Genomic DNA, 27,394 nt, shown 5'->3' with positions numbered 1-27,394 from the left:
ACAAACAAACACATCGCACATCAGTCGCGCTTCTTCTGCGAACAGAACTTCTCTGCTGGCGTCAGTCTAAACTGACCGCGACACTGATTTTTTAACATGCACTGTTGAGTTTCGTTGTGCGCGCGCATCCCAGCGGGCAAGAGAAAATCAGTGAGGTGGTGAAGAGAAAATGGTGGGCTTTTTTCTTGTCTCTAAATCTTGCTAGTAACAAGTCAAGTCAAGTCAAGTTTTTATTGTTCATTACCCAGGGGCATTATAAACAATATTCGCAAATTCAAAAATGCACAAAGTACCAAGTGATCAAAAAAAGAAAAAAAAGAAAACAAAAAGAAAAATAGAAGATAAGAAAAGAAAAAATGAAAAAAATATTTGGAAAACAAAAGTACACAAACAGTGAACACAAAATATTATAGTACAGAAAATGCAAACACACACACACACATTGATTCCTGGCAATGGGGGACACAAAACGAAAATACGGTTAACAAATCCCAGCACTATGAAAAATTGCTACTAATTAATTTTATAAATTCCAAGAGTTTCGTCAACAATTTCTTATTTCTTGATACAAACAGTTTTTTTTATTTAAGTGAATTTGGTTTTTTCCAGTAGAATGGTGGAATAAGTTCTGCTCTTTTTTCATTGAAAAAGTCACAAACAAACAAATAATGATACTCATCTCCTATATCTTCTGATGTACATTTTCTGCAAATGCGATTCGCTCTAGGTATATTAAGGTATCTTTCTTTCTGTACTGGCAGGTTATTATTTGTAGTTCTAAATTTCATGAGTGTAACGACTTTTTGGAACGACAAGGATTTAATGTAGTCTTCACACACAAAACTATCTTTAAACATTCTATAATTACAAAAAATGTCTTTTGTATCCATTTCTGAGAACCAATTGTGAATATACTGGTCATATAAACACCGCTTTACTTTTTCTTTAAACCAAGTAGATGTATATTGAGAAACAAATTCTTGTTGTATCCAAAACCCGTTTTTTCTATGCATGACAGATAGTCAGAAGTAAACATCTTTTGCGAATATAGTCTATAGGTAAATCTGTAAGCAACACTTGAAAATTTATTTTTGTTAACTGGGTCAATTAGTTTATACCAATAACAGAGCATTCTACATTTCATATTGACATCTAAGGGATATTTTCCAAGTTCGCCAAAAACCATTGCATTAGGGGTGGATTTTCTTAGTTTGAAAACTATCTTATAAAAACGCAACTGAAGCTTCGTAGCTAAATCGCAAGAACCTGAACCCCAAATTTCACAGCCATATAGTAAAATCGGAACAATCATTTTGTCAAATAGATCAATCTGTATATCCACGGGCAGTGTGAGTTGTCTACATGTGCGAAGAAGAGCAAACATAGCCCTTGACGCACGGTCATACAAATTTTTTTGTGCTACCGAAAATTTATTATTATAATTAATCCGTAATCCTAAGTACATCACATCAAGGACTACCTCAATTGGCTTATCATCATACGTAAATTTAGGTATAATTCTTATTTTACCCCTTGAAAAAACAATGACTTTCGTTTTTTTAACATTAATATTCAGTTTCCATTTCAAGCAGTATGCATGCATTTTATCTAAGCATTCTTGCAATTTCGTTTCAGACTCAGCACAAATCACAGTGTCATCAGCGTACAATAATACAAACAGTTGAAACATTACATTCACATCAGCATCATCCATACCAAGAGAAACAGCTTCTCTAGAGAGAGAAGTCAATCCATCACTGGTTTCCCCTAAATACGGCTTTAGGTCATTTAAAAACAAAGCAAAAAACAAGGGAGACAAATTTTCTCCTTGTCTGACCCCACAAATGCTAGGAAAATAACCAGAACATTCACCTTTAACTTTAATACATGATTTTGCTTTATCATACATATTTTTAACAGTTTTCAAAAAATTTCCATTAACATCAAAGCTAACTAATTTCTCCCATAAAAGTGCTCGCCGAACTTTATCGAACGCTTTCTCATAGTCGACAAATGCACAATACAAACGCTTTTTCTTTTGGAGAAAAATTTTTATAACACAATGCAAAGTAAAGATATGATCTAATGTTGAAAAACCAGCACGAAATCCTGTCTGTTCTTGACCTAACTTATCATTAAGTTCCAAGAAAGTCGATAATCTGGTATTTAAAATCGCAGTGAATAGTTTACTAAAGCAGCTAAGTATTGTTATTCCTCTATAATTAGTTGGATCTGTTTGGGAACCCTTATTTTTATACAGCGGGATAATTTCGCCAATGGACCACTGAGTAGGAACATTACCAGACTGTAACACAACATTAAACAACTTAACAACAATATCAGTCATCCCATCGTTAAAGGCTTTCAAATACTCATTAATAACTTTATCTTGACCACACGCTTTGTTGTTTTTCAATTTTTTTACACATTTTATAAATTCCTCTTTTGTAATGGGTGCATTCAGAACTTCATTATTTACACTATTATCACCAAACAGATCTCTTTCTTCATCCACATCATCTTCGTCACATTCCTGTAACTTTGTAAAGTGTTCTAAAAATGCTGAGCAAGAAGGAAACTTAGTACTTTTGTTATTATTCTTATTCTTATTTAGCTCATTCCAATACGCCTTTGGATCGCAAGTTTTCATTTTTCTTAGTTTCTTCACAAATTCTTTATGATACAACTTACATTCTTTTTTTATTGTTGTTTTATAGTCCTTAAAGGCATTCTTCTTTTCATGCTCAGAAAAAATATTTCTAAAACGCTTAACTTTGTTTTTTGCACATACAAATATTTTCCTTTTTTCTTTACAAACTGCATTGAACCAAGGCTGGTGTGGTTTTCGTTTCTTAATATTTACTTGTTTTATCTTATTCTTTTTCTTAATTACTCCAATTTTTTCCGCAGAACGCTTTAGAATGTCACATATATTAGTAGTTACATTATCAATGTCCTCTGCAGACACATTAATAACAGAGCTCAACATGTTTGTTAATTGAATATCAATATCACTAATATCAGTTTCCTCTAAAGAGGTTGTGAAAGCTAACTTACTCCCTTCATTCCAATTTGGTTTTGTGTATTCAACGTTATTTTCGATATGCTCTAAGTTCTCATTTGGATTTCTCATGTCATTCACGCAATCAATACTTTCATCGTTTCTATCAGACTCATCGTGCCTAAAGAAAGAAAGGGCGAGCGGGCAATGAACGTCCGAGTACATTTCACAAAAATCCAAAACAGCAAAAGTTTCAACTTTAACAAATAAATTGCTTGACAGAATACAATAGTCAACAACACTTTTATCTTTACAAGTACATCTGCCAAGGTTAGCATCATCACCAGCTCTACCGTTAGCAATTATTAAACCAGTTGTCCTACAGAAGTCAATTAACTTAAATCCAAAGTTGTTTGTTCTATTATCTTGTGAAACACGCTCACCAATATCCGTGATATCAAAGCCATTATCTACAACACCTTCTACATACTTATCATCATCGGACAAAATTTCATTCAAATTCCCAGTGCGAGAGTTGAAATCCCCTAAAAAACAAACATAGTCGTTTTCCACACCAAAGTTTATGTATGCTTCCTCTAGTTCACTATAGACATCTTTATTTAGATAAGGCGAGCCTTCAGGAGGAATATATACAGCGCAAAAGAGTGTGTCACGACCAAGCACTTTCTTTCCCAACTTAAAAAATAGGGCATTCTCACACAGTTCAATATCCAAAAATCTATACCACATCTTTACGTCTTCCGTTATCTTATGAGAAAGCTTTCTTTCTTCAAAAACAGTGATACTATCTGCGAAGCATTCACGTATAAGAACTAAGATACCTCCTGATTTTCTTCTAAATTTACCTCTATTTTTATAGAATGCTACATAACCTGGCACGTCAACCTTGTCTACGTCATCTTGCTTGCTTTCACTAAGACAAATTACATCATATTTCACAATGAATTCTACAAAATCAGGAAATTTCAATTTTGATATAACTCCACATACGTTCAGCGATAAACAGGAAAGAACATTATTTTTACTACTAAGTAAATCCACACTATCACCCAAGGCATCACTTCCAGACATATCACTACCATATGCGTCGAAAGTATCAACCACGTCAACGCTACCCATACTAACATCATCATCACATCTATTCTCATTGTCAACATGCACATCAGACACATCCTCAGTACCAAGCAAAACATCACATCTAATCTCATTATCCACATGCACATCAGACACATCATCAGCATCAAGCAAAACATCACATCTATTTTCATTATCAACATGCACATCAGACACATCTTCAGTACCAAGCAAAACATCATCACATCTAATTTCATTATCCACATGCACATCAGACACATCATCAACAACAAGCAAAACATCATCATCACATCTATTTTCATTATCCACATGCACATCAGACAAATCATCAGCACCATCAACACCAAGTGACACATCAACATTCACCTTTCTCTCTCTACCTTCATCCTCACCGCACATAGTCTTCTCTCCACCTCCCTCTTCATCACCACCAACGCGCAAAGTCCTATCTCCACCTCCCTCTTCATCATCACCACCATCGCACAAAATAATATCGCCACCTCCCTCTTCATCACCACCGCCATCGCGCACAGTCCTATCTCCACCTCCCTCTTCATCATCACAACACAAAGTCCTGTCTCCACCTCCCTCTTCATCATCACCACTCAAAGTCCTCTCTCCACCTCCCTCTTCATCATCACCGCCATCGCGCACAGTCCTATCTCCACCTCCCTCTTCATCATCACAACACAAAGTCCTCTCTCCGCCTCCCTCTTCATCATCACCACTCAAAGTCCTCTCTCCACCTCCCTCTTCATCATCACCGCCATCGCGCACAGTCCTATCTCCACCTCCCTCTTCATCATCACAACACAGAGTCCTCTCTCCACCTCCCTCTTCATCATCACCACTCAAAATCCTCTCTCCACCTCCCTCTTCATCATCACCACTCAAAATCCTCTCTCCACCTCCCTCTTCATCATCACCGCCATCGCGCACAGTCCTACCTCCACCTCCCTCTTTATCATCACCACGCACAGTCCTCTCCCCACCTCCCTCTTCATCATCACCACGCACAGTCCTGTCTCCACCTCCCTCTTCATCAACAGCGCGCTCAGTCCTGTCTCCACCTCCCTCTTCATCAACAGCGTGCTCAGTCCTTAGTCCGACTCTCACTTTCTCACCACCACCACTATTCGTTACACTGCCACCACCTCCCTCATCTCCACCATCACTCACGACAATGCCCCCTGGGCACCCCTAGCGGCGAGGGGAAGGACTCCCCCCACCCACAGGCAGTGGCTGCTCGATGAGGTGGGTTAAACCAAGGGCGGCATAATCCACCCGGTCACACCCAACTTGAAGAGATCGTCGGGGGTTTCCACTGCGACTGGCCTTTGACGCTCACCCCCGGACTGGGACTTGAGGGAACAGTAGATCTTGCCTTCGAAGGTCCACGCCTTCTCCACCTTCTCCAGTCTCTTGACGTAGCCGAGGAGTCTTGCCCGTAGTGGCGTGACGTCATCGTTGATGAAGACTCTTTTGAAGTTATCTTTTGACTGCAGGCTCTTCTTCTTTGCCATCACTTCATTGCGTTTCCTCCTGGAGACAAATTTCACGAGGATTGGCCGAGGACCTTTATTCCCCTTGCCTACTCTGTGAACTGCAGCGATGTCGTCAGGCTTGACCTCCACACCCGCTTCTTTGAACACGTGTGTCACCTTCCTCTCCACCTCCTCCGCACTCTCACCGTCCGACTGTGACACACCGAACACACGAACACTCTCCCTTCTAGAATACTGCTGAAGTTTATCATTTTCGTAAGTGAGATGACGTACTGCAGCAAACAAGCGCTCTTCTCGCACCGATGGTGCCGTAGACACAGCTGCTGCCATTCTCTCCTCCACTTCCTTCACTACCCTTTTCATGACCTCTCCCACTGCCACCGAAATGGCAGTTGCCAGAGCTGGAATGAGTTTCAATATAGTGCCTGCAGAGATATTTAGGCTTTGGTCGGATAAGATTAGTTCACTTTGTGTCAGTTTTGCGCCTTCTTTCCCCGAAGTCATGTAAAGTGGCATGCAAACCAATCCTGTGAGGTTTCCTGATTATACAATCACACGTTCCGCTCTTACACACCGCAAACAACGCCTTTTGCGTGCCTCTGTTCTTTTCCCGGCCTGTCGTCTGCTACCGACGACAACTTGTAGCAGTTGACTGCCAAGTCACGTGATGTCAACAAAATGGCGCCAGGCAAGAGCACGGCATTGACGGAACTGGGACCGAGATAAAGCAAGAGTTCAAGTTTGTTTTTGCCCAGAACATTTTCTCAGCCATGTGAAATGTCGTCCGTGGGCAGTTTTCGCATCAGACTCAAGAGCCGGTGAGTTTGAAGGAGTTCGCTTTCCACAATTGAACTGTTATTTGTGTTTGCCTCGTTCATTTTCTCTTCTCTCTTTCTCTCTGTATGTATGCTGCTAGGCTCTACATCAGGCTTACTTACCCGTTGGCTATGTACGGTAAGACCACTGAGGCTCTAACTAACTTAGTCACTGTACGCCAACGTTCACAATCAGAGAACAATGTTTTTTAATGGGATTGGCCTTGCTCGTTTACATTAACAACGGACTCGCGGGTTTTAAGTGCCAATTCCATTTTGTTCCGTATTGTTTGTTTTGTTTAGCTTTGTTCCGGAGACTGATGGTTGAATTCGACATTAACTTTCAGGTAAAAAAAAAAAAGTGGTTCTTAATAGTCAAAGTTCTTTTTCAATACTTTTTTTTCTCGCTTTCTTTGTTTATATCAGAGATTATATTCTATGTCTCTGTATATATTATTAACCAGCTACATATCGGTCCATGGTTATACACTTAGTTCCTTTAATCACTCAATTCTAAATTCGCATAGTATACAACTCAAAAACTGTCGGAAAAGGAAGTATTTGTCCTTGAAAACCACTTGTCATTTGTTCTTTTACTTTGGGATAAATGTCTGGGGGAAATGCATTCTTGGGCGGAATTGTGTGTAGTTATTTATTTTATTTAGTTAATGATTTAAGATCATCCTTTTGAAGAACTCCTTTAAATGTTAGCAGTTGATTCACTGAAAGAGATGCGTCGAAGCAAAGGTCAGAAAGATCGAACACGCGGCTATATAAAATCAGAGAGAGAGAGAGAGCGAGAGCGAAGGGGATGGGGGTGGGGGTGGGGTGCACGTGGGGTGTGGGGATGGGCAAACTAATTGACGTAATCATCAGATTTATGACCAAAATAATCTGGGGGGAACGTAAAACCTACTCATTCTTTAGATAGTGTTCGACACCTACAGCCACTATACGGCCTTGATGTTGAAACCAGCGCACTATTCAGATAGAATTCTAATGGGCGATTACGGGCAAATCCTTTTGGTGTGAGCGAAGTATGGATTAACCAATATCTCAGTCGGCGGACCATATGGATACTATTTACCTTGGTGCTTTAGATTTGCCACATACCAGTTCAATCTACATGATGTTGAGCGAGAGCGGACTGGAAAACACGGGAAGTGTTTATGAAATGGTAGTTAAGCTTACATGTTTGGGTGTGTGTGTAATCGAAACAGTGGCTCGACATGTGTTTTATTTCTTGATTGTTCTTCTTGTGTGTGTTTTTGTTTGTTTGTTTGTTTGTTGTTTGTCTGTTTGTTAAATTGTTTGTTTGTTTGTTTGTGAAGTTGTGTTAGCTTGTTTGCTCCTCCCCTCCCCCCCAACACACACACACACACACACACACACACACACACACACACACACACACACACACACACACACACACACAAATTGGCTATAACCTTTTTGGGGGTGGATGGGCTCGTGAGGGGTTGTTTCTATTTTTGTTGAGTTTTTTTTCTGTTGTTTTTTTCTTCAGCGGAGAGGTTCTTGAGGTATTGTAGAATATCTACATTTAGGGACTGCTTCATGTGTCTGTTCATGCTCCGACCATTGTGATCGTAACACGCCAACAGCCTTAGCTTTCGCCAAAAGGTCTGCTCGTTACTGCCGTGCAAGCAGGGGCAGCTGTATGTTTGAGTGTGGTTGTGTCAATAGTATTGATTGGCCCCAAGTGCTTGTGATGGTAATGTTGTAACGTTAGACGTGTATCGGAACTAGTTAGTCTCATTTCGCACTACCCTCACACAGCCACACAGAGGAAATGTGATCGAACCGGCAGGGTACCCTGGCTTGCCACCCGTATTGACTGGAACCATGGGGGTTCCGTGGGGTTGAAGAGAGCGCATGCTTCAGTGCTTGGAGACAAAACCTCGCTCCCTTCTCTTGTTCTTACGGCCCCTGGAAGTGTTGTTTGTGTAGAGTGCAAAGATATCACGTGATTTAAACAGTAAGATTTCATTGGGGGGGGGGGGGGGGGGGGTGGTAGTGTAAAAAGTGAGCAAGACGTAAAAGACAGACACAGAGATAGACAGACAGAAAGAAAGAAAATGAAGACAGAGAGAAAAAGACTGAGTGAATGAACGAACGAATGAACGAAAGAAACGAATGAATAATTAAGAAATATAGAAAGGCAAAGCGTGTCCCTATTAGCGCATCAACTAGCCAACAAAAGCATTGTACTCCACTCCCAATTAGAATTTAAAGAGAACAAAGTAAGAGGAACTAAACTACCGTAAACTGTACCTTGTGGCCCAAACAAATGTTCTTTTTTCCTTATTGTTTTATTTTTAAATCCCCACGCAATGCGGACATTATATTCGATTGAACAATGACAGCTTTGAATTGCAGTCATGCCGTTGATTTCATACTTTGCCACTGCAGTCTCTGCTGTCTTTGTATATAGCCATTCCAAACATTGCCTAGATGACTTCGATCAGAGCAAATGAACTGACATCATATTTCATTTTGTGATTTCTGTTTAGACATACGCATGCTGGTTAAACGAAGCGAATCTTGAGTCATCATTTTCAGTTTTCTTTTGAGATATGTGCATTTGTTCAAAAACCATGACTCAAAGGAATTTGTGTGGTTAGTTTCCAGGTTCCATCCTGGCAAGGCACTGTCACAGAGAAAGAGGGTAGACATTTTTGCACAAAAACATATCTTGATAACATTTTTACATTTTAGTCAAGTTTTGACTAAATGTTTTAACATAGAGGGGGAATCGAGACGAGGGTCGTGGTGTATGTGTGTCTGTGTGTGTGTGTGTGTATGTGTGTGTGTGTGTGTGCGTGTGTGTGTGTCACAGTGTGTGTGTGTGTCTGAAAATTGTAATTAGAATTATTTTTTTATAAAACGATCCAAAATTACTGTTATTTTATTCTTCATCATGTTCTGATTCCAAAAACATATAAATATGTTATATTCGGATTAAAAACAAGCTCTGAAAATTAAAAATATAACAATTATGATTAAAATTAAATTTCCGAAATCGTTTTAAAAACAATTTCATCTTATTCCTTGTTCGTTCCTGATTCCAAAAACATATAGATATGATATGTTTGGATTAAAAACACGCTCAGAAAGTTAAAACGAAGAGAGGTACAGTAAAGCGTGCTATGCAGCACAGCGCAACCGCTACCGCGCTAAACAGGCTCGTCACTTTCACTGCCTTTTGCACTAGCAGCGGACTACGGTCATTGTGAAAAAATGCAGTGCGTTCAGTTTCCTTCTGTGAGTTCCACAGCTTGATTAAATGTAGTAATTTCGCCTTACGCGACTTGTTTATTGGCTCACGTAAGTGTAGCCTATGCGATGCTAACTTTTGTCTGTCTGTGCGTGCGTGCGTGCGTGCGTGCGTGCGTGCGTGCGTATGTATGTCTGTGGTAGAAACTTTAACATTTGACTGAACACCGAAATACTAATTTTACCTGGTTATTATTCAAGCAACAGCTTCAAAGTATTGAAGCAATGATCAACATTTCGTCGGCACGTATGTAGTTAAAGTGTGTATCCAAAGAAAACGGGTGGTTGGGGGTTTTGGGGGGGGGGGGGGGGGTAAAAACAGGTAACTGGTTTGTGTCGTGTGTGGTATGTAGACCAGGTCAGGGGTCAAGGTTAGGTCAGATCGCGTGAAGGATTGTGGTATAGATACAGTTATCACCGAGCTGCAGTTCGCCGATTCGGAGAAGACGATTTCACATTGTTCGGTTTCGTAGCTCCAGAAAAATAGATAAGGAAGATACCAAAGGAGATTTCCTACAGGTTAATCTGCACAGCGTGTTTCCAATGTCTGCGCGAGGAAGCGCTGTCGAAAGCGCAGTGTCGATCTGTCCATCTGGCAGTCGTGTCCCCGTAAGTAGGCTACAGACAGACAGATCTAGATCTAGTGTCTCGCACTCTTGCACCGTGTCACCTATGCTTACTGTGTGTGTGTATGTGTGACGGAGTGATTGAGTTTGTGTTACTGTTTGTCGATTTCTTACGTGAGCCTTGAAGGCTTCGCCTCTTGTTTGATGTGATCTTCTTCTTCAGCGTTCGACGATGGCTGTGTCTAGATTCTTTGGCCCGTGATGTTGACGAAGTGGGCTGTATTTGATGTGATCTTCTTCTTCTTCTGCGTTCGATGTTATTTGATGTGATCAAATACCGCTCTTTCTTAAGAGGAACTGATCCTGCACAGGGTACAGTACCAAGTAAACGCCCAACCCCTACTTTAAATCGAAATTGGAACATAGGGGGTGTGGGCGCTTAAAAGGTGCGTGCGTGCGTGCGTGCAAATATATACAAAATATTACAAGTTGCGTAAAGCCAAATAAATGCATTTAGTCAATCTGTCGAACTCATAAATGAAACTAAACGCGCGTTTTTCACCAAGAAAATAGCTTTGCCGATACGCCGCGACCGAGAAAGATCTGACGCATTCATGTGAAAAGCGTACAGAACTTGCAGCTGCGTCCCGCTGATGGCTTGAGGTGACAAGCCAGTATAGCGCGCTTTCCTTTATTATTCTTAACTTTCTGAGCTTGTTTTTAATCCAAACATAACATATCTATATGTTCTTTGATTCAGGAAATGATAAAGAATAAGATGATATCTCCTCAATTTTATGAAAAAACAAGAATGTACACTTGGTGTAAAAACACAATCAGTGTTAATGACATCTCCGTGATTTTAAGGGAAAACAAGGATGTACACTTGGTGTAAGAACACAATCATTGTTAATGACATCTCCGTGATTTTATGAGAAAACAAGGATTTACACTTGGTGTAAAAACACAATCAGTGTTAATGACATCTCCGTGATTTTAAGGGAAAACAAGGATTTACACTTGGTGTAAAAACACAATCAATGTTAATGACAGCTATGTGATTTTATGAGAAAACAAGGATTTACACTTGGTGTAAAACACAATCAGTGTAAATGTCATCTCCGTGATTTTATGAGAAAACAAGGATGTACACTTGGTGTAAAAACACAATCAGTGTTAATGACAGCTATGTGATTTTAAGAGAAAACAAGGATTTACACTTGGTGTAAAACACAATCAGTGTTAATGACATCTCCGTGATTTTATGAGAAAACAAGGATTTACACTTGGGGTAAAAACACAATCAGTGTTAATGACAGCTATGTGATTTTAAGAGAAAACAAGGATTTACACTTGGTGTAAAACACAATCAGTGTTAATGACATCTCCGTGATTTTATAAGAAAACAAGGATTTACACTTGGGGTAAAACAATCAGTGTTCATGACGTCTCCGTGATTTCAAGAGAAAACAAGCATGTACACTCCGTGATTTTAAAAAGAAGGACACTTCGTGTTAAACACAATCAGTGCTAATGTAAGCTCCCAGATTTGAATAGAAAACATACAGCAATCGAATTTTCATCATATAATAGAACTGCAAGAATATACGACTGAATACGAGGTAACTAGTCATGGGAATGACTGACGTTGATTGGCTGAGTCACTCACTCACACGCTCACTCATTCCCTTTCACCTCAAGTTGGCAAACAAATGATCAGGGGAAAGTATCTAGTATTTCCCAACTTGTTGTGGATATCTCTCAAGATAAAAAACACACACACACACGCGTGCGCGCACGCACACACACACACACACACACGCACGGACGCACGCACGCACGCACGCACACACACAATAGTATTGAAATACAGGATAACTTGAAATGAGGATAAAACTCCAGGCTTCCGCTACCTCATCCTGACCTCAGGTCAAACTGAGTTCGGCTCATTCTATCCCTGACAGGATGCCTTGGTTTTCCTTGTCTGGCGAGGAAATCGATTTTTTACATATTTAGATATTTTCGTAATGTGTTATGGATGTAAGCAGATTCGCGATCGTCGATAATGATTTTTCATGGTGTTGTGTAATTTTTAAATTACAAAGGAATTGATATGTAAGACAGTTTCAAGCGAGCTATTTTTCGCGGCTGTATTTACTGTGCAAACAACTCTAAATATGGCATAAGTGTCACGTGATAATCAACCGTTTGGTTTCGGCGCTCGCTGGAGCAGACGATTTTGTTGACAGTGATACAACCATATATTACGGTCTCCTTCCGGCAGCAGTCCCAAAATTTCGACTTGTTTTGACCTTAGAACGATGTCTTTATCATAACTGTGAAGAACAGAATGGAGATCACTGTCGAAGTCGGCCAATCTGCAATCATTGTCGTCTCGCGAACAACATATGGGAGATAACTCTGTATTCTTGTTTTGATAGATTCGCGTAGGACTTGAGCGTCCGGTCAGAGAGACAACTGGCGATAGCCGTGGAGCGATGATTATCAGAATGCCGCTACATGTGAAGTGACAAAACATACACGCAGTAGCCATAGAAGTAATCTCAAAAATGGCGCCAGAAATATTGCCTCATCAGTGATGGTACGTGCAGTGCTGGCTTAATATCTTCTAGCGCGTCGTACCTTTCACTTCAGCTGAAGCGATCAATCGGGAGAGGTCGGCCTCCTAATCGGGAGGTCGTGAGTTCGAATCCCGGTCGCTGCCGCCTGGTGGGTTAAGAGTGGAGATTTTTCCGATCTCCCAGGTCAACTTATGCTAGTAACTTAACCCCCTTCGTGTGTACACGCAAGCACAAAACCAAGTGCGCACGGAAAAGATCCTGTAATTCATGTCAGAGTTCGGTGGGTTATAGAAACACGAAAATACCCAGCCATGCCTCCCCCGAAATCGGCGTATGCTGCCTGAATGGCGGGGTAAAAACGGTCATTCACGTAAAAATCCACTCGTGCTAAAAAAAAAGAAGAGTAAACGTGGGAGTCTAAGCCCATGAACAAAGAAGAGAAGAAGAATCGGGAGAGGATTAAAAACGAAGAATTAACGAGGACATACAACGTATACTTGCTCGGGGGAAATGTCCTTTTTATGTCCTATTTTAGAATTTCTTCATTCATTTATCTATAGAGATCATTATAATTAGAAGTTCTACATTCATTTATCTATAGAGATCATTATAATTAGAAGTTCTTCATTCATGTATCTATAGAGATCATTATAATTAGTGGTCGTGGTGGACTGGGCGTTAAGCAAACAAACAAACAAACACAAAAAAACAAAAAATTAGTGGTACTGAAAAGTGAAAAGTGTAGCAAGGAAGTGTAGGATCAGTTACACAGCCAGCAGGACAGATCAATCAAAGGCTAACGCTCGTGGCCTGACGACCGTGTCGCCCTGTGGGCCGGGGCCAAAGCTGCCCGCTTAGCTTTGTTTCACGCTAATCAAGCTCTCCACGCCAGACACACGAGCACACTACACTGACAGCACTAGGCTTTAACGAGCCACGGCGCTTGGATTCATTTAGACCCTTATTTAATGTTCTTCTTCTTCTGTCAAAAGTTTTTGTATCTAAAAAAAAGAAACAAGAAAAAAAACCTCTAATGCTGCTTTGATGTTTAATTGCTCCACGTTTATAGTCCGTTACAAACCTGGACAAAAAGGATCGGTGTTAAACAGAAGAAGAAGACCGGGCGACTTCTCTTTCGTTTCGGTGGACAGAAACGATTTCAGCTTCGATGCATTTTACGACGTACAGTATAGTTCTGGAACGCTTCCGATGAATCGATCCTCTTCCAAGGCTTTTGTGCGCGCCTGCAGTGAATGATTTGACGATTGTTCCACCAGAGTGATCTGAACTGATTTTGGATTGATTCTCAACCAGCACAGGACCCGCGGATTTAAGAGCGGCCCCATATAGAAATGTTCATTTATTCCCAGGTTTATTACGGCTTTGGGACTCGCACTAGTTGGTCTCTAGCTCTTTGTTTTCTTCAAATTGTTTCTCTTGCCTCACACAAGATGTTGATTTTTGTGAGACAAACGAAGACCACCTGACATATCCGATCAAGTGGAGCAGTGAAAATGTGGTTGCTTTCGATCATCAAATACCGGTGTCCCTGTGCACACCCTGTTTTGCAGTATAATTTATTCCTTGCTGGCAGTGCAACTTATATTCACCCTAAGTGGGCAGTGAGTGAGATTGGTGCATGGCCTGGGCACTTGGCTCGGACACCAGCGCAGTTAAGAAATCAGGCCCCGGGCTAAAAGGATCGATTGGCAGTGTTCCCGACCTGTAAACCACAACACACCGTGGGTTGACCAGTACCTGCATTGTGTGTGAGAGTTGAAGCGACAAGGCAACATCTGCTTCTAAGACTTTAATTTTGCCGGATCAGGTTGTGCTGCAGGATTTGTGGTCTTCATTGTAGTGTTCTGAGGGTGCTGTACAGCCTGGGATTCTGTGGCTTTGGCACCCTGATTTCACAGTGGATTTCTATCAGGAAACGGAAAGATAGGGAGGCTACCTACGGACATTTCTGTGATAGAGACAGTGTGAACACTGAAGTATCTTGTGATTTTGTGTGTGTGTGCTTGTTCATCGGGGATTACTGTGAAGTTGTTATTTTTTAACTAGTGTTACAGTACGCCGCTGCCTCTTAAGTTGCAAGGGTTACTTTTCTCGGGAACATCTTGGCAGCCGTGTGCAGCCAAGGGCCGGTTAACTTGCAGTGAAACCCGTTCGGGGATTTTGACCAGATGCCTGCAATGTGACCTATCAAATAAGTATACATTTCATCAAGTGAGTCGGAGAAAGTCTTCATCTCGAAATGTTTTTGTCACGCTTCTATGAAGCTCTCATCTGACGAAGAAGGCATGCAGGCGGTGTCTTGACTAAGGGCGGCATTTTATACGCCCTATATATGAAGGAGATTGGATTACCTTGAGAGTGTGCTTAATAAGTGAATTCTTTCAAGTGAAAGATTCAGTATTTTTCTCAGGCAAAAAACAATAGAATGGCGGTCGCTTGCTTACCTGCGTTTAACACGAACACTGTGGGCACACCAACATTTGGACAGTTCAACTTTGGGCCGTCCAACTTTGGCCCGTCCAGTTTTAGGACGTCTGGTTTTATTTAGCTATCCCAGTTTTCAGCATGTATCATGATTGTATTGATTGTATTTATTGTTCAAAATGCCCCCATGGGTTGTGGACTAATAAAACTTGAAACTTGAAACTTGTCAAACCAGTGCAGTGATCCGCGCCCAGCCTCCCTACAGAGGACCCGTCCTACACAGCATGTAGGTTACACTGGGTCACTTTTCATAGGACTCATGACAAATTATGTCAGTGTAGTGTAGTGTAGTGTACTGTAGTGTAGTGTAGTGTAGTGTAGTGAAGTGAAGTGTAGTGTAGTGCAGTGCAGTGCAGTGCAGTGTAACACAGTACAGTGCAGTGCAGTGTATTGTAGTGCAGTGAAGTGTTGTGTAATTTAGTGCAGTGTAGTTTAGTGTAGTGCAGTGCAGTGTAGTGGTGTAATGTAGTCTAGTGTAGTGTACTAGTGTAGTGTAGTATAGTGCAGTGCAGTGCAGTGCAGTGTAGTGTAGTGTAATGTAATGTAGTGCAGTGCAGGGCAACGCAGTGTAGTGGTGTAATGTAGTGTAGTGTACTGTACTAGTGTAATGTATTGCAGTGCAGTGCATTGTAGTGTAATGTAGTGTACTATAGTGCAGTGTAGTGTAGTGTAGTGCATGCTAGTGCAGTGTAGTGTAGTGCAGTGCAGTGCAGTGCAGTTGAGTACATTGTAGTGTAGTGTAATCTTGTGTAGTGTAGTGCAGTGTAGTGATGTAGTGTAGTGTATTGTACTAGTGTAATGCAATGTAGTGCAGTGCAGTGCAGTGCAGTGCAGTGTAGTGTAGTGCAGTGAAGTGTAGTGTAGTGCAGTGTAGTGATGTAATGTAGTGTATTGTACTAGTGTAATGTAATATACAATAATAATAATAATAAATAACTTTTCTATAGCGCGAGTCCCATCAATTGGCTCCAGGCGCTTTACAAATTCATTATAGAATAAACTAGCACAAATCAACAAGCATACAAAGCATACATTTTAACTGAGACATAACACCAAGAACCCAAGCACTAAGCAAAACTTAGCGTACAATGTTAAAAGTACACACACACACACACACACACACACACACACACACACACACACACACACACACGCACGCACGCACGCGCACACACAAAGATACCATTGACAAAGAGACCATAAAGCACATACAGGGTAGAGAGTTCCAAAACAGAATAGAGTTGTGGAGAGTCTACTCAGGCTAAGCAAAGGCTTTACGAAACAGGTATGTTTTGAGTTGTGTTTTGAACTACACACAGTGTAGTGCAGTGCAGTGCAGTGCAGTGCAGTGTAGTGCAGTGAAGTGTAGTGTAGTGTAGTGCAGTGTAGTGTAATGTGTTGTAGTGTAGTGTAGTGCAGTGCAGTGCAGTGTAATGTAGTGGGGTGTAGTGCAGTGCAATGCAGTGCAGTGAAGTGTAGTGTAGTGTAGTGCAGTGCAATGTAGTGTAGTGTAGTGTAGAGTAGTGGTGGTGGGGATGGTGATGGTATTGATGTGTGTGTCTGTGTGCGTGCGAGCATTTGTCTGTGTGTGTGTGTGTGTGTGTGTGTGTGTGCGCGCGCGAGTGTGCGCGCGAGTGTGCGCGCGTGTGTGCGTATTTCTCTATGTCTGTGTATGACCCCGTTGGGACCGTGTTTACGAGTGTGTGTTTGTTCCTGCGTGTGTCGCATATATGCTCGTAAATATGTGTGTGTGTGTGTGGGGGGGGGGGATGGAGGGCGTGTGCGGGGTAGGGGATACGGACATCTGCATATGTACGTTGAGCGGGGAAGCTAGTTTCATATTGACATTCTTACCCTCTCCTTAATTTTGCTTCCGAAAATATACCGTTGGTTTTTAACCAGGTAATAAGGATCTCATTACGCAACCCAGTGATGCCGTAACGACTGCCCCCCCCCCCCCCCCGGTGGAAACTGACAAAACACTGGCTTGGAGAGCACAGAAGCATATATATACATTGTCTGTTTGAGCATGAAGCTTGAAGCTTACTACTTTCTGCCCTCCATAAAACGTGTATGTTCTATTGGCTTTCATCCTGTAATGCCTCTGCTATCAAACAGTCATACAAATCAGACAGACGGACGGACTGACGGACATACTGACAGACAGACAGACAGGCAGGCAGGCAGGCAGATAGACAGACAGACAGACCTCTGTAATCACCGTCCTACGCGCCTACTGCACAAAACATTAACGAACTGATGATGTCGGTGGATGAAAACAAATAGTAGAAAACGAGAAGAATTCAAGTGCAATTTTGACCGTGTGCATATGCTGGACTGAATGCTTAAGCACGCTTTTAACGATTAGCTTGTTTCGTTCTTCTTTCCGTCCCTCTTTTCCTTCTTGATTATTTACAATTGGACATTTCATTTGGTTCACCCCAGATTGGCCAACAAGCCAAGAAGTCCTCCAGACTCTGCAGGATCAGGCACCACGCTCGAGTCGCCCGATGAAGGGGACAAGTGCTCGACCCCCTACCGTCTGCCCCGCATCTCCCCCCGGGCCACCCCCTGCACCGATAACACACACATCTCCCCCGACTCGGAGGAAAAGGTGTGGGGACGCTTCGGCTATGAAGACAATATCAGGTGAGGAAGAAAAGTGTGTGTAGGCATTACAAAATGTTTGTTTGTTTGTTTGTTTATGTTTTCCGTCAATGTGTGTGTGTGTGTGTGTGTGTGTGTGTGTGTGTGTGTGTGTGTGTGTGTGTGTGTGTCTGTCTGTCTGTCTGTCTGTCTGTCTGTCTGTTTATTTTTTTGTTTAACACCCTCTCCCCGGCCCTGTCTCTCTGATTCTTTCTTTTCTTTTTGTCCACCTGTCTTTCTCTCGGTTTGTGCATGTATGCATTTGAGTGTGCGCATGTGTGAGTGCGTGATATATCGAAAAAGTTAAATTTCAGCTCATTTGATTAAGAGTAGCCGTGTTTGAGCTATGGTGAAGGATTTCTTTCATAAATGTGCTAGAGATTTTTTACATTATCTGTAAACATGTGTCTTTTCTCAGAATGCCGGAGCTGGGCCCCAGTGTACACAAGGCCCTGATGAACCATCCCCCTACCCCGGGTGTTTGTGTCCCCACTGTAGTGCCCCAGGGGGTGGGGTCACGGTCCGTGGCGGCCGCTCAGAGGTACCGCCAGTCTGTCATGGTCGTGCCCAAGTTCCGCAACGCCGTAATCACCCCCAGCGTCTTTGCCAACGTCATCATGGACGTGGATGACGCCAGCGTGCACGTGTATAAAAGGTACGTCTGATAACGTCATTGGGCATGTGTTTAAATAATGCGTCTGATGACGTCAATGTGCATGTGTATAAAAGGTGCGTGTGATGGCATCAGTGTGCATGTGTGTAAAAGGTGCGTGTGGTGACGTCAGTGTGCATGTGTGTAAAAGGTGCATGTGATGACGTCAGTGTGCATGCGTGTAAAAGGTGCGTGTGATGACGTCAGTGTGCATGTGTATAAAAGATACGTGTGATGACGTCAATGTGCATGTGTATAAAAGGTGCATGTGATGACGTCAGTGTGCATGTGTACAAGATGTGTTTAATGACGTCAATGTGTTGTCTCGGTCATTCACAAAAAGGGCGTCCCTGATGATGATGTATGAGTGATGTTGTCATGTATATATTATTAAACTGATTGTGTGTGAAATTAGTTTGCAAAGATAAATATTAGTATATCCTTTTTTATGACTATTTGTGACCTTTATTGTGACAAACAAGAAGTTTGATATAAATCAGTTAACAAGAGAGCAGGTGGCGGTTGTACCGATTGCTGATATCCTCCCCTAGCATCTCTCCCGGCACACAGACAAAAGTCAAATTACTTTTAGGTTTCAGCACGTGAAGTTCCCCTCGCAGTCTCGGCGTAACCCACTTAGATGGAGGTGGAAGGATGAAGGCCCACTTGTATTTAGCCATGTGTTTTTGTATTCAGTCTTGTGTTTTGTATTTAGCCTTGTGTTTTTGTATTCAGCCTTGTGTTTTCTCTTGATCCAAAAGTTTGTTGGAGAAGGCAGCCCACAGAGAGGAGAGCCTGCAGAACCCGGCCCCCACCCCCACCCCCTACCACAACAGTCGCAGCGTGTCCCCAGCCAAGTCCACCCGCTCCATCCACTGGGCACTGGGCAGCACCAAGCACGCGCTCTTCGATGTCAAGGTTAGATAAGAAATAAGGCTGGTCATACTTTTTAAAGATAGTATACCGAAGGCGCCATTTTAGAAAGATTTTTGACGATTTGGACATTAAAAGGTTCTAGGGACATTCGTTGTACTGTCATTTAGAAACACGTGCAATGATTTGCTCAAAACTGCTCCGAAACTATGCCAAATAATTAAATGAATTTTATTCAGCGAGCGGTTTGCTTTGCCCAGCTCTCCTGTCAGGAGTCCGGACTTCTGGTCGTCATCATTATTTATTTAGTTGTCATAGTAGTTTAAGACCGTTGGATTGAGGAAGTCAAACTTACAGTCTAGCTTACGCATACAAAATCCGTGACATACAGGGCGAAAACGCTTCGCATAACAGAAACAAACATAATATCCGTTGGAGAATATCACGGTCAGCAATGACTATCAAACACAGCATTCAGATTTGAAAAATAAAACGCTCAAACACTGATTCTAAAACCTTCCTCGTGTGCGTTGTCATCTATTAAACTCCCAAAACGAAGTCTTTAGTTCTCGGCTCAATTTCAAATCTGTATCTCTAGGATCAGGGCCAAAAGGTAGGATGAAAAGTATGACTCGCTCAAAGAACGTCGCTATGAGAATTACAGTCTGGGATGCCAACTCAAACACAGCCGTTTTCAATTTGAGTAACTCAGCGCTCAAACGTTTATTGTTAAGGTATTCCTGGTGTGTGGTCTCATAATTACAACCCCCAACCTGAACTGTATAGCTCTTGGGGCGATGAGAGACAGTTTTCTTGTTAGATATAATCCCTTGAAAAATGTTTTTATATCTCTATAGCCTATCTAATATTCAGGTTTAGGTGTGTGTGTGTGTGTGTGTGTGTGTGTGTGTGTGTGTGTCTGTGTCTGTGTCTGTGTCTGTGTCTGTGTGTCTGTCTGTGTCTGTCTGTGTGTGCCTGTGTCTGTCTGTGTTTGTGTCTGTGTCTGTTTGTATGTGTTCGTGCGTGCATGCGTGGGTTTTTTGTGTGGCGCTTGTGTGTGTGTAGGAGCGGGGGGGGGGGGGGGGGGGGGGGGGGGGGGGGGGGGGGGGGGGAGGGGGGTCGGTGAGTGTCTTTAATTCTAATCACATAACATATCTTTATATTTTTGAATTCAGGAGAAGATGTGGAATACAATGCAATTATTTTGTAATCTGTCAGTGAGAATTTGACTTTAATGACAACTTTGATGAGCAAACTAATTATCTAATTTTTAAGCTTCCAAGCTGAAATGCAGTCCCCTATTCCTGCTTCCGTCGAAGATTGCTGGACTACAATTTCAGTCAATTTTGTTACAAACTGAGGGCGTGACAGTGCTGCCCCAACTATTTATAAAAGCCGGATATGACGTCATCAAAGACAATTATCACAAATGAAAAAACCCGTCTGGGGATATCATACCCAGAAAACCTCATCTAAAGTTTCATAAAGATCGGTCCAATACTTTTCTCGGAATCGATCTATATACACACACACATACATACATACATACATACACACACCACCACTCTCATCTCGGTTCCCGGTCTATGTTAAAACATTTAGTGATACCTTGAGTAAATGTAAAAAGAAGGCTCAAAACCCAGGCAGTCCAGGTCGATTTTCAACCTCTTCCTATTGTGAACTGGTAAATATTGAATTACTCTGCTTTGGTGTCCATTTTTACATTTAGTCAAGTTTTGACTAAATGTTTTAATATAATTATACGGGGAATCGAGACGAGGGTCGTGGTTTATGTGTGTGTGCGTGTGTGTGTGTATGTGTAGAGCGATTCAGACAAAACTACTCGACCGATCTTCATGAAACTTGACATGCGGTTTCCTGGGTATGATATCCCCAGAAATGTGTTTTTCATTTTTACGATAAATGTCTTTGATGACGTCATAGCCGGCTTATAGTAAAAGTTGAGGCGGCACTGTCACGCCCTCATTTTGTCATGAAAGTTGTCATTAAAAACGAATTTTCACTTACAGATTGAAAAATCATAGCATTTTATTCCTGATCTTCTCCTGAATTAAAAAAAATTAGATATTTTGTGTTTACTTCAAAAATAAGTACTTATACTTATATTATAGTTTACTTTAAAAACGCGTTCAGAATTAAAGAAAATGGATTGTTGACGACGGTTTCTTCTTCTTCTTCTTCTTCTTCTTCTTCTTCTTCTTCTTCTTCTTCTTCTTCTTCTTCTTCTTTGTTCATGGGCTGAAACTCATTTTCTGTGTTTGCTTTCATACAAATCACTAACCAACCTAACGATATTCTTGATTTTATTATCGTTATCTCTTTGGTCAATTTGCAGTCTGTTGATATCCTTATATCATTCAAGAAGCAAGAGAAACATTCCAAAATCTAACTGTAAAGTCATGACCCTCTGTTTCTACCCCCCCCCCCCCCCCCCCCCGAAGTCCCTATAACTCATTACCTACCAATCAAAGAGAGACGTCCCCGCTGGTATTTGTATGACTAAACACACGTGATGGTTGTCTCTTTCAGGGCCGCAGCATGAAGCAGGGGCCGTACTCCCGAGAGTTCACCGTGCGCTTTATGGCCCCCGCCACCTGGATGAGGATGAAGTGGGGTAGACAGCGACGCATCGTCCATTGAACACCCCTCCCCTCCCTCCTCCCTGCCATCATCTGTCTCTTTCACCACTCCAATCATCTTCCCCATCCTCATCTAGCTGCTTCGACCCTTTCACCCGACCCTCCACTCAACCATCACCCCCCCCCCCCCTACACCCCACCACGTATCCCTCCTTGCTCATGCAGTGTGTTGAGTCCTATTATTCAAACTTATTCACTTATCACCTTTGCCAATACAATATTCAGAGGAGTCATGGAAACAAGTTTGTGTTATTACGGTGTGTGGCAAGGGTCGTCTTGTTGGTTTGAGCTTTTTGGGGTACTCGTCAAAGCTGAATGTCCATGAGAACAAGACTTGCAAGGTTGATTGTCCAGGAGAACAAGACTTGCAAGGTTGATTGTCCAGGAGAACAAGACTTGCAAGGTTGATTGTCCAGGAGAACAAGATTTGCAAGGTTGAATATCAATGGGAACAAGATTTGCAAGGTTGATTGTCCAGGAGAACAGGACTTAGTGAAGGTCTTGACCTTCTTTGTACAGCATTAACACTGAAAACTCATACTCTTGGACTTGTTCTTACGTGTATAACTATACAGTGTTAACCCCATTAACATTCTGTTTAGCATTCAAGTACCCAATCCTCGTTTATCTGATTCTTGGCATATGTCATCATATTCAAATTCTGTATCATGAAGTCTGTCCGATTGATTTTTCTAATTTTTGTCACACGCTTAAAATACCACGGGCAAACTATTAGCGACATCTATTTTTTGTTGGTTCAATCCTTGTCCGATCTCTTTAAGAGCGCTGGTGTACGTAGCTGTAGTGCATCCTCGCATACTGTATGGCAGCGTTTCCGTAAAGAACGACTACTCTCACAGGAAGAAACGTTGTAGCTTAAACTCCCTAAACGCTTTTGATTTTTATATTTAGTCAAGTTTTGACTAAATATTTTAACATCGAGGGGGAATCGAAACGAGGGTCGTGGTGTATGTGTGTGTGTGTGTGTGTGCGTGCGTGCGTGCGTGTAGAGCGATTCAGACCAAACTACTGGGCCGATCTTTATGAAATTTTACATGAGAGTTCCTGGGATTGATATCCCCGAACGTTTTTCTCCTTTTTTTGATAAATGTCTTTGATGACGTCATATCCGGCTTTTTGTGAAAGTTGAGGCGGCACTGTCACGCTCTCATTTTTCAACCAAATTAGTTGAAATTTTGGTCAAGTAGTCTTCGACGAAGCCCGGACTTCGGTATTGCATTTCAGCGTGATGGCTTAAAAATTAATTAATGACTTTGGTCATTAAAAATCTGAAAATTGTAAAAAAAAATAAAAATTTATGAAACGATCCAAATTTACGTTTATCTTATTCTCCATCATTTGCTGATTCCAAAAACATATAAATATGTTATATTCGGATTAAAAACAAGCTCTGAAAATTAAATATATAAAAATTATTATCAAAATTAAATTGTCCAAATCAATTTAAAAAACACTTTCATCTTATTCCGTGTCGGTTCCTGATTCCAAAAACATATAGATATGATATGTTTGGATTAAAAACACGCTCAGAAAGTTAAAACAAAAAGAGGTACAGAAAAGCGTGCTATCCTTCTTAGCGCAACTACTACCCCGCTCTTCTTGTCAATTTCACTGCCTTTGCCATGAGCGGTGGACTGACGATGCTACGAGTATACGGTCTTGCTGAAAAATGGCAGCTACTTGACTAAATATTGTATTTTCGCCTTACGCGACTTGTTTCGTTTCTACTGACACATGCAGTAGATTTGACAGGAAGTTTCTTTTTATGGATACATTGGATACTCGTACAAGATAAACTTTTGTTCCCCAAAAGGAATGCAACGAAGAGTTCGATCGCTGTTGCTGCACTTGGTGCTGCTACAGTCTTGTGTTCCAAATGATCGCAACCTGTGTCATGCTTAAAACACTTCATGATCTTCTCATCACTAGCTATGTCACCGGTTTCTTCTTCAGTTTCTCTGTTTCTGTTTCGGTATACGTTAGACCTTTTCTGGTTTTTTTAATATAAATCGTGCATAAATCGTGGTATCAGCTACCTTGTCCTGTACCACATTTCGTTGGCATTGTTCGCCATGTGTAAACTGTAAGAACTCTATGAACATGAAAGCATTACTTCGATTAACTCGTAAAAGCTATTACTCTGATTCAAATAGCACCCCCCCCCCCTCCCACCCGAACGCAACCCACCCTTTAATAAAAATAGGAAAACAGTTATGAAACATTAAGACAATGTCAAGACATTAACAAAAATAGACAGATTTTGCATTATCATTTTGAGTTATTTCTAATATGCTGACTGTTAGCAAATGATAACAAGGCATGTCGAGAAAAAAGATATCAAGCATGAGCCTTTTAGGCGAATGCTGATATCGTTTGTGAGACATGACTGTTGTCATTTGCTAACAGTCCGCATATTAGAAATAACGGTTTTATTACTGTTTAATTCGACCAAAACAAATTTCGAAGCGACCCCGCGAATTAGACAGAACAGCCGCAATGGGAACTGGAGCGCTCCTACCTGATTATGCCTGTCAGTCAAAGAATTCTCGTGACCTGGGTCAGCCAATCAGAGTAATACTCCTGACGTGATGAATATTCACAGATCAAATGCGTTTGACACACAACAATCTCACAAGATAAACCATGTTCAACATGCGTTTCGGTTGCTTCGCTTTTTCTTGTTGAATAGAGAGCGACAGATTTAGAACCGACTCAAGACGGATGGGAAATGACGTAAAGATACATTTGACGTAACGCGAGTGACGCAATTTCACTTGATTTTCCGAACTTAGGTAATTTAGATTTCAAGTGAGCGGGTCAGCATTTCACACTCAGAGGATGGGCGGTACCTTGCTGTTCCGTAAAGCACCCACCGACAAAACTCGCTTATCGGTATTTTATTAGATAAAGAGAGTATTATCTGACAGCATTTGAAGTGTCATTCTGTAGAATAAATCACGCTGATATTGTTGATTTACATTTTTACTTTGTTTTGTCAATTTTTAGCTTAATATACAAAAAGGGTCCCTGCCTGAACGTTATAACATTTAACAGGTCACCTAGAATCCGTCCTGGTTGGTCAAAAAGCCATATGGGGGCACTGAATTGGTAATAAAATGAAATATCAGTTCTGATGGATTTATAATACAAAAGAGAGAGAGAGAGAGAGAGAGAGAGAGAGAGAGAGAGAGAGAGAGAGAGAGAGAGAGAGAGAGAGAGAGAGAGAGAGAGAGGTACTGTAAACTATTGTGTACATTATTGTGTAAGTGATTTGTTACGAATGTATTGTTATATTCATTGTACATGTTGACAACGCTATGTACAATAAATAGTTATTTAGAAAAAAATGTACAGCACAGAGAGTGGACAGCTTTACATTCGGCTTACAACTTCTTAAATGTGTAAGTTCTTCAAAGAGTACAGTGTCCATTGAAGCGCAGGATCAAAACGCATCAGTTATGCAAAAAGAAACTTGTATTCTCACTAACTAACATTGAAAAGTGTGATAATCTACGTCAGAATAGGTTTTTGTTCAAAGAAATGTTTACATGTTTCATTTTGCTTTTAAAAATGTTTTCAAAATGCATGACCAAGTTTTACCAGTTGGAGACATCAGGCTTACACTTTCATAATCCTCTTGTGATTACTGCTCAAAATGCAAAGGGTTTTCATGACATCGTTAGCATCTGCTTGCAGGAAGGATCAAAGCATTTCTGGGAATTGTATCCATTTTATTGTGCATTATGTCCATCTTTGCCTGTTCCATAACACTGGTTTGGGCATTTTGCAAACGTTTTTTTAAAAAATATTTTATAATTGATGTGTACCTTGAATTAAGAAACATTAATTAATATAAGTGAGTTTACCAGGTAAAGTGAAGATGATGCTCAATATATTACAAAAGAAAATTACTGCTTCCGATTTGTTGTGTTTCATGGGGCCCTCAACATGTCCTTCTTTCATTCTGTGAGTGCATGATATGTGTTTAAACTTTACTCGTCTTTCTCGGTCCTCTGTACTATTCTGCTCAACAGACAGACTGATATTATACCTGACACCACCATCCACAGCTCTCAGATAGTGCTTGTATTGATCGCTATAGTTTTCAGTTTGTATAAAATTACCAATTTTGAAAGACTTCAATGTTTCTATCGAAAAACCACTTAGTCCAACAACCAGCCAAAGCCAGAGCTCTGAAACTGCTAATAAAACATATTTTCACAATGTTGAGCAATGCTGAAAGAAGATCTAAAACAATTAGTTAAATTTGAATTCCAGATATACTTACTTTACGAGATATATATGTCTATCTCCATTGTTCTGCACCGGAGACAGAAGACACTTCTTTAAAACAGCTCCCACGAAGGAGTCTACTGACTCGTCTCCAGGCCAAGTGTGTTTCAAGGGGCAGAACTGTTATGTGCGTGCGATTTCTGAAATGAATTGCTTCCCTTTCTTCACCTCGTCAGCTTCCAAGGCTGTTTGGGGAAAGTCCTCTGTACTACCCGTTATAAAAAAAACCCTAGGTTTAAGTGCAAATCTTTGTGCCAGGAGGCCGTTTATTGTAAAACAGTTATATTACTGGAAAGGCCATTCATTCCCCTACTAAACTTGGCCAAAAAAGTATGGCAACAGATTTCAAACCCAAATTAAAGCATAAATCCACAAGTCATTTCATTATAATTGTATATGCCAGTTACGGCCGTTCACTTAACCTTCAGGATCACTTTTTGGATTCAATATTGTTTTTACAGGGATTACGTGACCGCCGCTCAAGTAAGGGTACCCTCAAAATCGACCAGACAAAAACGGAAGGGTCGAATGAAAAATCGACCCAAAAAAACACAATTGCCAAAACTTTGCAATTTTGACATTCGAGAAGAAAGTCAAACCAATTATCTACCCTGAACAGATTGTTTTGTTTTGCTACCTTGCGTATTTCGTGTGCTATGCTATTCCTACCGATTCAGGTGTCGATCGCAAGAGCGGTCAAAAACGGGACTTTTTGCGTCATTTTTTAAGGGCATCATGACAAAAAAGGCTGACGAGTTTAACAACATTTTCCAAAACATTGCGTCACATCTGAATAAATAACCGTAACGATCCAAACTTTCGCACGAAGTATCTCTAGTATGTTGGTAAAATATTCTGAAAGTTT

At 41.1% G+C, this 27,394-nt stretch overlaps 1 protein-coding gene across 1 annotated transcript; it reads left to right on the top strand.

The window, feature by feature from the left end:
• The first annotated feature begins 6,210 nt into the window (after nt 1–6,210).
• Nucleotides 6,211–26,168, top strand: LOC138959023 (uncharacterized). Its single transcript, XM_070330390.1, has 5 exons — nt 6,211–6,440; nt 17,830–18,033; nt 18,449–18,685; nt 19,444–19,600; nt 22,106–26,168. Exons 1-5 carry the CDS (start codon nt 6,400–6,402, stop codon nt 22,214–22,216), a joined length of 750 nt encoding a protein of 249 aa, XP_070186491.1. The 5' UTR covers nt 6,211–6,399; the 3' UTR covers nt 22,217–26,168.
• Nucleotides 26,169–27,394: the final 1,226 nt, after the last annotated feature.

The sequence above is a fragment of the Littorina saxatilis genome, linkage group LG2 (assembly GCF_037325665.1).
Source record: "Littorina saxatilis isolate snail1 linkage group LG2, US_GU_Lsax_2.0, whole genome shotgun sequence".
Taxonomy (NCBI): domain Eukaryota; kingdom Metazoa; phylum Mollusca; class Gastropoda; order Littorinimorpha; family Littorinidae; genus Littorina; species Littorina saxatilis.
The sequence above is the reverse complement of the archived record's forward strand: the minus strand, read 5'-3'. Positions and strand labels throughout refer to the sequence as shown.